The sequence below is a fragment of the Pseudorasbora parva genome, chromosome 18 (genome assembly GCF_024679245.1).
Source record: "Pseudorasbora parva isolate DD20220531a chromosome 18, ASM2467924v1, whole genome shotgun sequence".
Taxonomy (NCBI): Eukaryota; Metazoa; Chordata; class Actinopteri; order Cypriniformes; family Gobionidae; genus Pseudorasbora; species Pseudorasbora parva.
Genome location: NC_090189.1, coordinates 39,032,664 through 39,049,170, shown reverse-complemented (window position 1 = coordinate 39,049,170; position 16,507 = coordinate 39,032,664). Strand labels below are relative to the sequence as shown.

At 38.0% G+C, this 16,507-nt stretch overlaps 1 protein-coding gene across 1 annotated transcript in view; it reads left to right on the top strand.

Moving 5' to 3' along the window:
• Window positions 1-16,507, top strand: part of stk10 (serine/threonine kinase 10) — an 89,847-nt gene that overhangs the window by 40,660 nt on the left and 32,680 nt on the right. The window contains exons 3-7 of the mRNA XM_067423575.1: window positions 837-885; window positions 2,335-2,484; window positions 8,590-8,662; window positions 12,416-12,610; window positions 12,842-12,923. Of these exons, the coding sequence (XP_067279676.1) occupies window positions 837-885; window positions 2,335-2,484; window positions 8,590-8,662; window positions 12,416-12,610; window positions 12,842-12,923 (549 nt within the window). The remainder of the gene's footprint in view (window positions 1-836; window positions 886-2,334; window positions 2,485-8,589; window positions 8,663-12,415; window positions 12,611-12,841; window positions 12,924-16,507) is intronic.

Genomic DNA, 16,507 nt, shown 5'->3' with positions numbered 1-16,507 from the left:
TCAGAAAATGTAACGAAAATGTATTGAAACGTTGTAGAAATGTAGTGGAGTAGAAAGTATAATAATTGCTGCAAAATGTAACGAAGTAAAAGTAAAAAGTATTCACTACTGATCCTACTTAAGTAAAGTACAGATACGTGAAATATGTACTTAAGTGACGAAGTATTTGTACTTCGTTACATTCCACCACTGAGTAGAAGTAGGCGAATTGGGACGCTGCATCGGAATTGATTGGATGGTTGTGGTTTGCTATTGGTTGATCTCATGTGAGAGACAGGTTGCCCCGCCCTTCTGCCAGTAAACACATCATCAGAGAAGTATATATACTGCAGTATTCCCTATATTATATATAATGCAGCTTTGATTTCCTGGTGACTTTAAACTTATATGAGTCATGAAGTCCGTTCCTGAGAACTATGATGACTGGGCCAAATAATCTTGAATAAACGGGATCAATGTGACATTGTTCTGTGATCTGAATAACCGGGAAACGTCCTGTGTTCTCTCATACACTAGCCACCTTTTCCTGTTTATGTGAAATGAGTCTCAACTGCGTTCTTCTGCGTCTGAATTTGCAAGAAATCTTGGTTACACTTTATTTTTAGGTGTCCGTGTTACAGTGGAATTATATATTTAAGCACTGAGTAATGATAGTTAACAACATGTATTAACTATAGGGTCAGGGTTACTAAAGGGTTAGGGTGTGGTTTGGATGTGATTATGCACAATTTATAGGAACTAAATGTAGTATGTTTAACAAGGACACTGTAAAATAGTGTTACTGAAATCTCTCCTGCATAAAACCATCTTAAGTTGAATGTCTTTTCCCTCCACAGATAATGATTGAGTTTTGCGCCGGAGGTGCGGTCGATGCCACCATGTTAGGTAAGACCCCCACTATACTCCCCCCCCTCGCATAACTCACTTTTTCCTTGAAGTTTAAACAGGATATTGCATTATTTTGAATGTTTTCTGAATGAGCCAGTCAAGGTCACTCAGAGTTCATTGCCTTTGGTTACACCGCTTTGCCTCGTGAACCAGAGTTAGATTATGAAGAGGTCATGCTGTACAACTAGACGTGCATGCATGTGAATTTAACTTTATAAAACGGAGTATTTTCATTTTTAGGAGAACATACTCATTAATAGTCTTAAAACCTTTCTATTTTAAGACATGAAACAGAAGTGCAGGGATCACACTCTTTCTGTGTGTGTCAGAACGCGAGACTGCAAGTTGTTGTTTTTCATAAGTTATTGCGTTTAATAACTATTTTTAACGTCAAGCAAGTAACATAAGTAACAGTCTTGTTCCCAGTCTATACTCTGTTACATGTGTCAACCTAAAACATACACTTTTTCACAATGTTGAAGTAGCCTATTCAAATCTTTTAGATATTGCGTGCCGTTGCGATATGTATATTTGAAATATTTTGATAATTTCGATATATTGTGCAGTCTTAAAATATATGCAGTTGAACATTTTTTACTTCATGTAAGACATTATTTACCTCATTAAATACGGCTCTTATGTGAATACTCCACAAAATTGGCGTTTTGGCAGAATTCTGTGTATTATATTATTTTTATTATATATTATATTATATTATATTATATTATATTATATTATATTATATTATATTATATTATATTATATTATATTATATTATATTAATGAGCTAATAGATAATGGATAACTGCTTGCCACAATAATTATCACTCATGCCACTGTCCTCGCCCCGTTCTCGCAGGCCCTCGGCATCGACTGCTTTCCTCAATTATATTAAATGATATGATATTAATAATTTAATAATTTGTTAAAAAAAATAAATTAATCTCACATTTTTCTGTAAGTCATCACGATTACTCACACACAACATTAAAGTTTTTTTTATATATTTTATATTGTAATAATTTCACATTTAACGCCTATATTTTAAATTATTTGCTGTAATGGCATCATTTTATGAAAGAAGTCCTGTATCACCGATACTAATACTGCGACTGATAGCTCAATTTTAGCCATTCAGCATTACAGTATAATTAAACACTATAAGTTTTAACATTTATTAGGCTTTAAAAAATACTAATGTTAGAAACTTTTAATTTAAGTGAACTTAAAATGGCCCATGTAAGATTTTCTGGTAGGCCTAATAGTTAGGAAATATACAGAAATAGAAGTAGTTATCAAATACTTCACTGCGTGCATTAATGCGTTAATTTTGACAGAATTTATTATATATTATATTATATTTTATTATATACATTCTATCAGTTTTTTTTTTTTTAATTTATGAGATTGTCTGATCTGAAGAGTTTGGTTTGTTTGTGTCTGTAGAGTTGGACCGGGGTCTTCAGGAGCCTCAGATCCGGGTGATCTGTAAACAGATGCTGGAGGCTCTTCAGTATCTCCACAGCATGAAGATCATCCACAGAGACCTGAAGGCTGGAAATATTCTCCTCACACTGGACGGAGACATCAAGCTAGGTTTGTATATGAACAGATCGGTCAGATTGATAGCCTGACCCACATCAACCCACATCAAGATGTTTGGTCTGAAAAACTCCCCATTGACAGCTCAATCCGAGGGGCGGGATAAACGGTTGTCTTTCAAACTCCCTCTGCACGCGATAGGATACAGTACACAACCAACCAGAGCAACGAAGGTGAAACAGAGCTATTTGACAGATTAAACATTCCCCGTATCCGGTCGGCAAAACTCCGAACACATCTTCCCTTTTTAAGAATGACCTCAGTGCCGTTCTTTGTTCTTTTCTCAGAGAAAAGCTTAACTCCAAGTCTTTCAGAGTCGCAGTCAAAGCTGATTCGAAAGACCGCCGTTCGCCAGTTTCTGTGTTTACTAGAAGCACGCAAACGCAACTCGCGTCATCATTATGGACCCGCCCACCGACTATACACGATGTGATTGGCCCGGCAAGAGTTTGGCGTTTACAGCTCAGAAGGGTATTGAGAGTTGCTAGACGACACTCGTGGGCAGATTAGATTTGCTGCTGCTAGGGTGCGTCTAGATTTCTAGGCTAGTTTTAAGGGTTAGTTCACCCAAAAATGTAAATTCTGTCATTAATTCTTCTCCCTCATGTGGTTGGACACCCGTCAGACCTCCCTTCATCTTCACACACAGATGAAGATATTAGTGTTGAAATCCGATGGCTCAGAAAGGCCTTCATTGACACCAATGTCATTTCCTCTGCCAAGACCCATAAAGGCACTAAAGACGTCGTTACAAAGCCCATCTCACTACAGCGGCTCTACAATCATTTTACGAAGCCACAAGAAGAGTTTTTGTGCGCAAAATAAATAAATAACGACTTATATAGTGATTGGCCGATGAATCAGCGCATCGATTCATGATTTGGATCGCGTGCCAAACTGCTGAAATGACATGACCTTGGCGATCCGAATCATAAATCGATACACTGATTCATAACCGTTCAAATCTTTGTTTTGAAATCGGCCCATCACTATATAAGTTGTTTTTTAGTTGGGGTTTTTTTGCACAAAATCTCTTCTCATGTCTTCATGAAATGATTGTAGAGCCGCTGTAGTGAGATGGGCTTTGTAACGACGTCTTTAGTGCCTTTATGGGTCTTGAGAGAGGAAATGACATTGGTGTCAATGAAGGCCTTTCTGAGCCATCGGATTTCAACACTAATATCTTCATCTGTGTGTGAAGATGAACGGAGGTCTGACGGGTGTCCAACCACATGAGGGAGAGGAATTAATGACAGAATTTTCATTTTTGGTTAAACTAACCCTTTAAAGTAGGCCTGAAACAGAAGCTGTGATAATCTTTTCCCCCCTATTGTGACATACATCAGCGAAAAGAAAAATCTAGGCCATGACTTGATGGGTGTAAGAGGGACGGGAAGTTTTGGAGGAAGGTTTCATACCGGCTGTTGTCAGACTCCTTTGTGCAAACAAAAATCTCATTGGATTAATACAATTAATGACAAAAGGAATTTTTGTAAACATAAACTGATATTTCCTACTGGCTTCACCAGCAAAATATATAAATATCTCGCTTAAACATTTTTGGGGTGAAAGTACTAACATGCCGAAGACTTTTGCACAGTGTTGTACACCGATCAGGCATAACATTATGACCACCTTCCTAATATTGTGTTGGTCCCCCTTTTGCTGCCAAAACAGCCCTGACCCGTCGAGGCATGGACTCCACTAGACCTCTGAAGGTGTACTGTGGTATCTGGCACCAAGATGTTAGCAGCAGATCCTTAGATGCTCGATTGGATGGAGATCTGGGGAATTTGGACCTCAAACTCGTTGTGCTCCTTAAACCATTCTTGAACCATTTTTCCTTTTTGGCAAAATGCAACAAACTGTGATGTATTCTGACACCTTTCTATCAGAACCAGCATTAACTTATTGAGCAGTTTGAGCTCCAGTAGCTCGTCTGTTTGATCAGATCACACAGGCCAGCCTTCGCTCCCCACATGTATCAATGAGCCTTGGACGCCCATGACCCTGTGGCCGGTTCTCCATTGTTCCTTCCTTGGAGCACTTTTGATTAGGGGTGTGCACGAATATTCGAATAGTCGAATATTCTATCTGTAATTAACATTCGAAAGCTAAAAATACTATTTGAATTTTACTGCGTTGATTTGCTGGCTGTAAATGCAGTGGATCTATGAGAAATCCCTCTAAATCTCGCAGTTATAACTAAATCCACTGCGTGGCGCTGTGGAGCGGGTAAATAAGTTGAGTGTATTTGATCCCAATGTCGTCGTCTGCCTCGCGATGTGTTTGGAATTACTTAGATGACAATTGAAAATGATCTTACAAAATGGGGTTACTTTTGATAAAATCAGTTAATGAAACTGGGTTATCATAATATCTACTCCAGAACAACGAGAATCACATGACATCCAAACACCAGCCGAAGGGGGAAAAAGCATCACTGCGTTCTCGAGTGCGGGTAAGCACATCTGCACCCCGAGTGAGGGCCAGATATATTATGATACCATTAGCAACAATGTTCTCGAGACAACTGCTTCCTTTAAGTTTCGTCGAGGGTTTAAAGCCCCACTTGGCTACTTTTGCTCTCGGGGTCCCCCTACAGTTTGGAAAAAATAATGTCCTCAACTACTGTCGTAAGCTCTGTAATCCTACAACAGGGGATGCCATCGCGCGTGCATTTGTTGACATGACAACCCTGATAGCCCTGAACTAGTGATGCGCGGGTCGTCTCATAACCCGCGGACCCCGTATGTCTATTTAATGGTCGCAGGTGCGCGGCGTGTTGTAAAAATATATACAGTGGTGCGGTGCGGGCCAAATAACTTAATAAAAGCGTCCCGCGGGTCGGTGCAGCAATAACAGTTCCCCTGAAAACTGCAAGAGGAGTTCTTCTGGCGTCGCGTGTGAAATGTCTTCATCCCAGGTAACGTTACAGTCAGTGGCATATGTTTCAGCATGTCATATGGATATAATTTCATGGGTTTTGTTTTTTTCAAACGCCAAATAATCACGATACTCACGTTTACAAGCCAGCGTCATTATAGTAGTCTATTGGTTAGCGTTTTACAGTATCTATATGATACTTCAGTTCAATGTTTGAGTGGTAGCTCACCATAACAAGCATGACAGCATCGGTGGGGCACGCCTCCTTCAGCTCACGCCGACGAGCAAACGCTGGTCACATGTTGATCCTCGTCCTGCCTTTAATCACATCATTTTTTCATTTCCTCTTATTGCTTTCCTCCAACAAAACCTTTTCTTTCTTATTTGTCTCTGCTGCTTCGGACATGACTATATTATCCGATGAACAAAGTTGGGCTCGCACGTCCGAATGTAAGGAAGTGTGTGTGTGTTGGTGGAAGTGACGTATATGCCGTAAAGCAGTCGAATTTTGTAGTTCTTTTCTTTTTCTCGGGTTACTACCCGAAACCTGAAGTTTAAAAGTACGATTAAAAACGATACAGACCCCATCAGGCTATGGCAGACGTGTCATTCAACCTATTGTAAGTCGATTTATCATCACAAGAGTCTTAAAAAATATATTATGAAGGTTGAAAAGTTACCTAGTGCTGCTTTAAGAACAGAAAACACAATTAAAGTGCTTCACTTAAACTTCACTTAACCGTTATCTTTGTCTTCGCAACGTCTGTCATTGGCACGTTTTCTCACCCGATAATATCATCATCCAATATTATCGTTTCTCTCAACATGAAAATGAGAAACAATACAAACAGGACAACCATAACTTATACTGACTCGTGTGTGTGTGTGTGTGTGTGTGTGTGTGTGTGTGTACGTTCTGCACAATATAACATGGCGATCTGATTTCTTAGTGGGGTTTTTTTCCGCTCGCGCTGCTTGAACTTATAATGCTTTTGTTCTTTAGGCATTTTTTTTTTTTACACATACTGTTTAATGTTTTAAAACCATATATAATGTAAGCGTGTTGTGTACATTGCCTAATCATTAGCTTGCTCAGAAATGGTGACGACATGTTGATAAAAAAAACGTCTCTCTTATTTTCTCAAAATACCTAATTTAAATGAACGAATATTCGAATATTCGATTTTTATGAACCCAAATATTCGAATACAATATTTTGGGAAAATGCCCATCCCTACTTTTGATAGATACTGGCCACTGCAGACCGGGAACAGCCCACAAGAGCTGCAGTTTTGGAGATGCTCTGACCCAGTCGTCTAGCCATCACAATTTGGCCCTTGTCAAACTCACTCAAATCCTTACGCTTGCCCATTTTTCCTGCTTCTAACACATCGATTTTGAGAACAAAATGTTCACTTGCTGCCTAATATATCCCACCCACTAACAGGAGCCGTGATGAAGCGATAATCAGTGTTATCACTTCAACTGTCAGTGGTCATAATCTTTTGCCTGACCGGTGTATTATTCACTGCTGCATTTGCATTAGGTATGCGACTGTAATGCCTTAAAATGCTGTCAAGTAGGCAGCTCACTTGGTTTTGTAACGGAGCTGAAGTGTGACCTTTGGTTGAGCGTCGTGTCTTGTGTCTGTGCTGTAAGATCTCTTACTAATTCTTATGACCTCTCTCACACCCTCTCTCTCACACACACACACACACACACACACACACACACACACACACACACACACACACACACACACACACACACACACACACACACACACACACACACACACACACACAGACACACACAGCCACACACACACACACACACACACACACACACACACACACACACACACACACACACACACAGACACACACAGACACACACACACACACACACACACACACACACACACACACACACACACACACACACACACACACACACACACACACACTATTGTTGTAGGTTCTGTTTTATAGTACCACAGTTTGCCAAGAGCTGACTTACAATATTTCCTTACACTTCTCTGCTCAAGTCTCATTGGATTTAGTAATTCAATGAGAGAATTGTTTCCTCTGAATGGTGCTTAGCATCTAACCGAATGTGGCTTCATTGTGTGTTGGTTAATGGCAGCCCAGAATGTCAGGCCAAGAGTTTCTGGCCTTTACTACTTCCTGTGGGAGAAACTTTAAACAAGCTCATTTGTTTCAGATGCTGGTCCTCCGCACATCTCTGGGGAGTCTTCGTCTGTCATAGCTGACACACACATACAGCTCTGGAAAAAATGAAGGGACCACTTAACATTAAGAAATCAATGTTAAGTGGTCTCTTAATATTTTCCAGAGCTGTATGTGTCCAATTCCTGCATTTGCTATCCAGTCAATTTAGAGTCCATTTTCCCCCCTGATCCTTACTGGGAAAATCAATAAGCAGCTATGTTGAACATAATGTACAAAAAAGTAGTATTTAATTTATCAAAGATGCAGTAAAAACAACTTGTATTGTAAATTATTATTAGTATTTGAAATAACATGATAAAACAAAGATAAATTTAATAACTATATTGTACTCTTAATAACAATAACAGTACTTTTTGATTAATCAAAAGGTTTTAATATATCAAAAGGACCTGTAAAGCATGTATAATGCTATAAAATATTAACATTTTATTTAAATGCTCAAAGAATCACAGTTTCCACAAATGTATTACACAGTACAACTGTTTTCAACATTGATAATAAGCTCCTCATATCAGAATGATTTCTATAAGGATCATGTGAAACTGAAGACTGGAGGAATGATGATGATAACTTCAGCTGTGATCACAGGAATACATTACATTACATGCTTAGAAAACAGTTCTTTTAAATTGTGATAAAATGTCACTGTTTTCACTGTATTTTTGATTAAATGAATGCAGCCTTGGTGAGCAGACGAGACTTAATAAATTTACCAATTCCAAACTTTTGAATGTTAGATTATCCATCCTAGGAGAATCTATAATAGTGTAACATGGTGATTTTGGGGTTCTATAATTCAAATTATACAATAATTCAGTCCTCATTTTTACATCACTACATTACACGTCATATTACAGCCTCCAAAACCCTAAATCAAGTGTTGACTACAAAAAAGGCTTTTGTCAAAAAAAAATGTAAACTGTAAAAAAACTTCAACTGATTTTTTTTTTTTTTGTTACAGCGGATTTTGGAGTATCTGCAAAAAACACCAAAACTCTCCAAAGACGAGACTCTTTTATTGGGACTCCATATTGGTAAGTGCTAAAAATTTACTGTTTAACCACATTAACATTTTCCCCAATTTCTCAGATCTGTAATGTCGCTAAAATCTGTAATGCTAAATTATAATTACATACAAGATCAAATATTATTGATGCACATAAGTTTATTTAATAATCAACACTCAAATAATATTATATAAACATTTAAATTGCACATAAGGCTGTTTGATTACTTTTTAATGATACAATTATGTTGTTAAATATGAAGCATTTAAACAGGGCCTGCAATAACTTGTTTTCGTGACGGATTATTTAAACATTAAATAATGAAGACAACAGATTATTATAGGTAATATGCTCCTCTCTAGAGTTTTTTTTCCAGCTGGACATTGAATGGCTTTCCTGAGGTAAATGTATTGATTCGTGACATATTGATTTATTGACTTTCAGTGATTAAATAAGACATTTCTGTAAGTTGAATGTTTCTTTGATCATACCTTCTGATGTTCATTCATGTTTATTTCATGCTATAGACCCTTTTACTGTTTGTATACAATGATGACGTAGCAATGTATGCGCGCGCATTTTGGCAACAAGCTGTGGCGAGACTCAGCAGCATGTCAAGCTACGTGAGCGGATTAAGCAACACAAACCGAGAAGGTTATTTTAAAAAGTTGACTTTATCAAATGGTATTCGGCTACCAGATCTGTGTACTATAGTAGAGTGGATAGAAGACGTTAGCAGATGGCCAGATATACAGTGGTCGGATATACAGTCTTGTTCAAAATAATAGCAGTACAATGTGACTAACCAGAATAATCAAGGTTTTTCGTATATTTTTTATTGCTACGTGGCAAACAAGTTACCAGTAGGTTCAGTAGATTCTCAGAAAACAAACAAGACCCAGCATTCATGATATGCACGCTCTTAAGGCTGTGCAATTGGGCAATTAGTTGAAAGGGGTGTGTTCAAAAAAATAGCAGTGTGGCATTCAATCACTGAGGTCATCAATTTTGTGAAGAAACAGGTGTGAATCAGGTGGCCCCTATTTAAGGATGAAGCCAACACTTGTTGAACATGCATTTGAAAGCTGAGGAAAATGGGTCGTTCAAGACATTGTTCAGAAGAACAGCGTACTTTGATTAAAAAGTTGATTAGAGAGGGGAAAACCTATAAAGAGGTGCAAAAAATGATAGGCTGTTCAGCTAAAATGATCTCCAATGCCTTAAAATGGAGAGCAAAACCAGAGAGACGTGGAAGAAAACGGAAGACAACCATCAAAATGGATAGAAGAATAACCAGAATGGCAAAGGCTCAGCCAATGATCACCTCCAGGATGATCAAAGACAGTCTGGAGTTACCTGTAAGTACTGTGACAGTTAGAAGACGTCTGTGTGAAGCTAATCTATTTTCAAGAATCCCCCGCAAAGTCCCTCTGTTAAAAAAAAGGCATGTGCAGAAGAGGTTACAATTTGCCAAAGAACACATCAACTGGCCTAAAGAGAAATGGAGGAACATTTTGTGGACTGATGAGAGTAAAATTGTTCTTTTTGGGTCCAAGGGCCACAGGCAGTTTGTGAGACGACCCCCAAACTCTGAATTCAAGCCACAGTACACAGTGAAGACAGTGAAGCATGGAGGTGCAAGCATCATGATATGGGCATGTTTCTCCTACTATGGTGTTGGGCCTATTTATCGCATACCAGGGATCATGGATCAGTTTGCATATGTTAAAATACTTGAAGAGGTCATGTTGCCCTATGCTGAAGAGGACATGCCCTTGAAACGGTTGTTTCAACAAGACAATGACCCAAAACACACTAGTAAACGGGCAAAGTCTTGGTTCCAAACCAACAAAATTAATGTTATGGAGTGGCCAGCCCAATCTCCAGACCTTAATCCAATTGAGAACTTGTGGGGTGATATCAAAAATGCTGTTTCTGAAGCAAAACCAAGAAATGTGAATGAATTGTGGAATGTTGTTAAAGAATCATGGAGTGGAATAACAGCTGAGAGGTGCCACAAGTTGGTTGACTCCATGCCACACAGATGTCAAGCAGTTTTAAAAAACTGTGGTCATACAACTAAATATTAGTTTAGTGATTCACAGGATTGCTAAATCCCAGAAAAAAAAAATGTTTGTACAAAATAGTTTTGAGTTTGTACAGTCAAAGGTAGACACTGCTATTTTTTTTAACACACCCCTTTCAACTAATTGCCCAATTGCACAGCCTTAAGAGCGTGCATATCATGAATGCTGGGTCTCATTTGTTTTCTGAGAATCTACTGAACCTACTGGTAACTTGTTTGCCACGTAGCAATAAAAAATATACTAAAAACCTTGATTATTCTGGTTAGTCACATTGTACTGCTATTATTTTGAACAAGACTGTATAACGTTATGTATTTAGTTGAGAAACCGAGCGTGTCCACCCGAGACAAGCATATAAATCACTGGATGCTTATGAATACGTTGTCTGTGGGCATGTACAGAATGTCCAATACAATTTTCCACATTTATTCTTATTCTTCACACAGACATACATTTATCCTTTTCCTTACATTTTATGTTGTTATTGATTCGTATGTGTCGACACACTTCTGTTTAAAGTTTAATTTTGTAATGTTATAGTACTTTAATAGCAACTATGTTGCTTGCATACATTTCTTAGATGGTTATTTTGCAATTAAACTATTAATAAAATCATTACAAATGAAATTGATAAGTACTGTGATTATTGATATGATAATCTGGGGGTGGGGGGTACATTATACACACCAGTGGCAGCCAATGTTGGGAGGTTTATTATAAAGCATTAAGTTTCAAGTGCAGTAAGTGTTTTACAAATGTAATTTTTTTTATGCGAGTATTTTTTATGTCCTCGTTCCAATCAATGCGTTTAATCGCCTGCAGCCACAGGTACCGCCTGTTCTTCTGAAACGGCAGTGATCCTGTCTGAGTCCTATAAAACTTAAGCCTTTTGGTGGAATAGCGATTAGTGCAACCGAAAACGCAACAGCCAGACATTTTAATGCTGGGAAACCGTTTTGATAAACTTTCGGAGTTGCTAACACGTAAGAAAAAACTAAGCAACAACACCACTTCCGTTGCCAAAATGCACGCACAACTCTTTGATCACGTGGGCTGTAAAAGGGTCTATAACAAGTAGTAAAGAAGATGAGATGATCAGTTCATGTGCTGCTTGAACTGAAACATCTCCAGCCGTCTGCCACGCCACATTTAGCCTTCATGTAAACACTATATTGGGATTCATCAGTCAAAATGATTTCATTCCAGTTAAAACATTCAGTTTACGCGGTCAAAACGGGCCATCAGAGAAGCATCTCAAATTGTTTTGGTTAATTATTTAATTCATTCATTCCCTTCAAAGTGGCCAAAACATGAATTTTCAGGTCAATATCTTTGGTTGTTGACATTTCAGTGCATCACTACAAAATATAATTATAGGAAACATAATTAGAATGAAGGATTACAGGTTTTGTCATATCCCACAGGATCTTAAAGCAATCATTAACTAAATTTCACTTTAAAAGTCCTGTTATAAAATATCTGTCTTACCTTTGTCCTTCCTCTGGGTGCACGCACGCACACACACACACACACACTCACACACACAATATATATGGCGGTTTTTCTCCATGGTATTGATGTGAAAATGCTAAGTGTCTGTTGGGAATGTATTTGAAAGCTTTTGCTGTGGTCTAACTGGCTCTACAGTGGAACATTTCTGATGTACCTGCTCTGATATTTCTTGTCTGTTCAGGATGGCTCCTGAGGTTGTGATGTGTGAGACCATGAAGGATGCTCCATACGACTATAAAGCCGACATCTGGTCACTGGGCATCACGCTGATAGAGCTGGCTCAGATAGAGCCGCCCCACCATGAGCTGAACCCCATGAGGGTCCTGCTAAAAATTGCCAAGTCTGAGCCGCCCACCCTGGACCAGCCTTCCAAGTGGTAAGCCACAAAGCCGGGGGGGGCATGGGAGTGACCGCCCACGATTTTGGTGACCTACTTCATTACTATAAGATTCCTGTTCTCCCAATATGGCTTTTTTGTTAGATTTATAGCGTTTGACATTTCTAGGATATAAAGGAATGGCCATTGAATGTTATTTTATCACAGTATCACCACACACACATTAAGAGATTGTCTTGGGCAAATGTTTAAGTGTTTTGTGTATTTTAGGTCAATGGAATTTAATGATTTCCTGAAAAAAGCTTTGGACAGAAACCCAGAGACAAGGCCGACGGCTGCTCAGCTTCTAGAAGTAAGGAATTTCACATCTACACTTGTCATGTACAGTATATTATCCTTCTCTGCTGCAGTCACTCGAAACTTAACATAAAGGCATTTCAAGACATGAAAGACGAGAGAGAAACTACCACAGCAAAACGTCTTATCAAGGCGGTTGCTGCTTCCTGTCCCACTGGATAGAGGGAATTACAGCAATTTGCGCTGTTCCTTTAGGGTATTTCTTCACCTCCACCCCATCAGAAAAGAGGAAATTAACAATTAAGGAGTTTACAAAATGACAGACATGTACAGTAGATGTGCTGTGTTGAACTCTTCAAAAATGAACACTCAGCAAACACTCTTTGAGTGGACTTTGGTGACATTTGCTAGTAATTTATTAGAAACTGCATCATAAATTGTAAGAGTGATGATCTGACCACAGATAATGTAATTGATACGAGCGATTCAATTCAAAGACAGATGGACTATCTATTTCAAAACTCGCACATTATCGAGAAGCTTTTCCCTCACTAGACGATTTACTTTACTTTCAAATATATCATTACATTTTTATATGGTAACGCTTAAATTTAGGGAATAGATATTCACTATTAACTAGTTGCTTATTAGCATGCAATTTAGTAGGTTTTTGGCTGTTTATTAGTACTTATGAAGCACGTATTAATGTCTTATTCTGCATGATCATGTTTTATATCCTTTAATCCTACTCAAAACCTAAACTTAACCACTACACCAACCACCTTAATTACTATCAATAAGGAGTAATTAGGAGTTTATTAAGAGAAAGCTCCTAGTTGATAGTGAATGTTTTCATGGTAGCATTTTATTTTACAGTTCTGTCCCCATGTACATACTATGTACTTTTAGCAATTACAATAACTGGGTAATAACTAGGAACTAACCTTGAACTTACCCCTAAACCTAACTTTAACCCATGTAGCTACCGCATTAAATGCATTCAAAAAGTTTTCTATTTTAGTAGAAAATGGTGTTAATTAATTCATAAAATCTGGCAACTTAAAAAAAAAAAGTTTCCCCTGGCAGGGAAAGTTATTGGAGTGTTTATTGTAAAGTATAAAATAAAGTACTCCCAATTTTATATTAATATATTAAAGGTCCCGTTCTTCGCGTGTTTTCGAAGCTTTGATAATGTTTACAGTGTGCAATATGGACTGTAAATAGACTGGACTGCATTTATATAGCGCTTTTATCCAAAGCGCTTTACATTTTTGCCTCACATTCACCCATTCATACACCGACGGCAATATCAGCCATGTAAGACGCCATCCAGCTCGTCGGGAGCAGCTGGGGTTAGGTGTCTTGCTCATGGACACCTCGACACTTGGTCAGGTGGAACCGGGGATCGAACCACCAACCTTCTGGTTTGTAGACAACCAGAATATAACATGAGTTCAATGAGAATATAACATGAGTTCAATATAACATGAGTTCATGTTTCGTGTGTAAAAAAACAGTATTTTTCACACAATTTACTTATCTGTACAGCGCTGTTTTCTCTGTCCTAAAAACGGCCTGATGATTTCCTTGTTCTATGAAGTCCCTCCTTTAGAAACACGTAACGAGTTCTGATTGGGCCAGCTCTTCCCGTGTTTGTGATTGGACAGCAGCTTAGCGCACTTTGCCCGGAAAGGTCCCGCCTCTTACCATAACAGGGCGATGCAAGAGCTGAATACACGCTCTTCTCCACGTAGGAGAGCAACAAGACCACGCCCCCTATTTTGCGTGTGCTTATGGGCGGAGGGTTCGTCAACAAACGGCTCTAGTGACGTCATTCCATCCCAGCACTTCCTGCTGTAGTCCAAACCAGCCGATCGCTGTAGGCTTTGAAAGGGAACTTCTGTTAAATAAAATATCTCGCTTGGCATTGAACTTTGAGCTTTATAATTTTACAGGTATTATTTATGCTCTAACAGCAACATTACACACTAACTAAAGTTTAAAGGATTGAATCGCGAAGAATGGGACCTTTAATAAAGTTGACGAGTGCCTGGATGAGTATTCACATAAGCACAATAGGTTATGTCTTAAGTGAACATAAACAGCTGAGCTAAAACAATGTGTAACAGTATTTTGGATTTGTGCATTAGGTCTATATAATAATATATAATATAATAAACCTGCTGCTGTGTGTGTCATTAATGTTAACAGAACAACAAAAGAAAAGAGGGAATCACTGTTCGTTTAATTTGTTTCTTGTCTAGTATTTATTCTACTGTTTGTTATTTGCATCTTTGTTCTTATTTTTAATAACAGATAAAATAACAAAAATGATAACATATATTTAGATATATATAAACATATATTTATACTAATTAAATTAAAAGGAATATAAAGTAATTTACTCTTCTGTTCTGATATCACTCTCACTTCTGGGTGCTTCATATTACATATTAATGAAATGCTCTTCTGCATACAAAGCAACCTGAAAGACAGGTGGTGGATGAAGGTGAAGAGGGTAACATTAATATGCAGTACATGCTATCCTTTAAGAGTTGTATGCTAAGTTCATATATCACTGTTTCATCCTGAGTGGCAAACCTGAGTCTGCAAAGTCAGGATCTTTATAGGTTTGTCTGTAGTTGAATTTGATCATTGAAACCAAGGTGAAGGTCAAGAGACCTTAAAATACCTGAATTAGAACCGCATCATATTCATTTTTGGCTATCATATATATGCTCGGACACAAAGGCTTCTTTCATACAGAGTCCCTTCAGGTTCTCAAAAATCATAATGTCTTGTTTTGAGTTTCAGAATCAGTTTCAGGAATTTAAAGGTGCAGTGTGTGAATTTTGGCGGCATCTAGTGGTGAGGTTGCATTCAACCACCGCTCTCCCCTTCCTTTTTAAAGCACATAGAGAAGCTACAGTGGCTGATACAGGACAAAGATGTCGTCGTCTGAGACATCAGAGAGTAACTAGCGCTCTGTAGAAAAGTTTGTCCCTTTAGGGCCACTGTAGAAACATGGTGGTGACTTCACTGCAAGTGGACCTGCGGTGGGTGTGATAGAAATGGCTCGTTCTAAGATAATAAAAACATAACGGTTCATTATGTAAGGTCTTTATACACCACTGAAAACATAGTTATGTATATTATTTTGCATTTATGTCAATAGATCCTCATAAATATTACACACTGCACCTTTAAGGTCCTAAAGTCTTAATCAGATAAGCAAAATCAAATATATATATATATATATGTTACATTTTTTAAACGTTATAGTTACCCAGTTGCAGTTAAATGTTTAGAAGAATGTGGGAATAGCTCACCCCAAAATTATTTATTCGCCCTCAAGCCATCCTAGATGTATATGACTTTCTTCTGACAAAGTTATATTTAAAAATATCCTGGTTCATCCAAGCTTTATAATGGCAATGAATGAGGGCCGCAAATTTGAAGCTCAAAAAAGTGCATCCCTCCATTATAAAAGTAACCAAATCCATGATTTATTTTGAGATTTTATGGACTTTTTCTGTATGGAAATGCAGTATTAATTATATTTTTCAGGTCTTAAAAAAAGGAACGTCTTAGATTTGTCCTGTTTTATAGGCAGTGTATAAATATTATATGCTGGTAAAA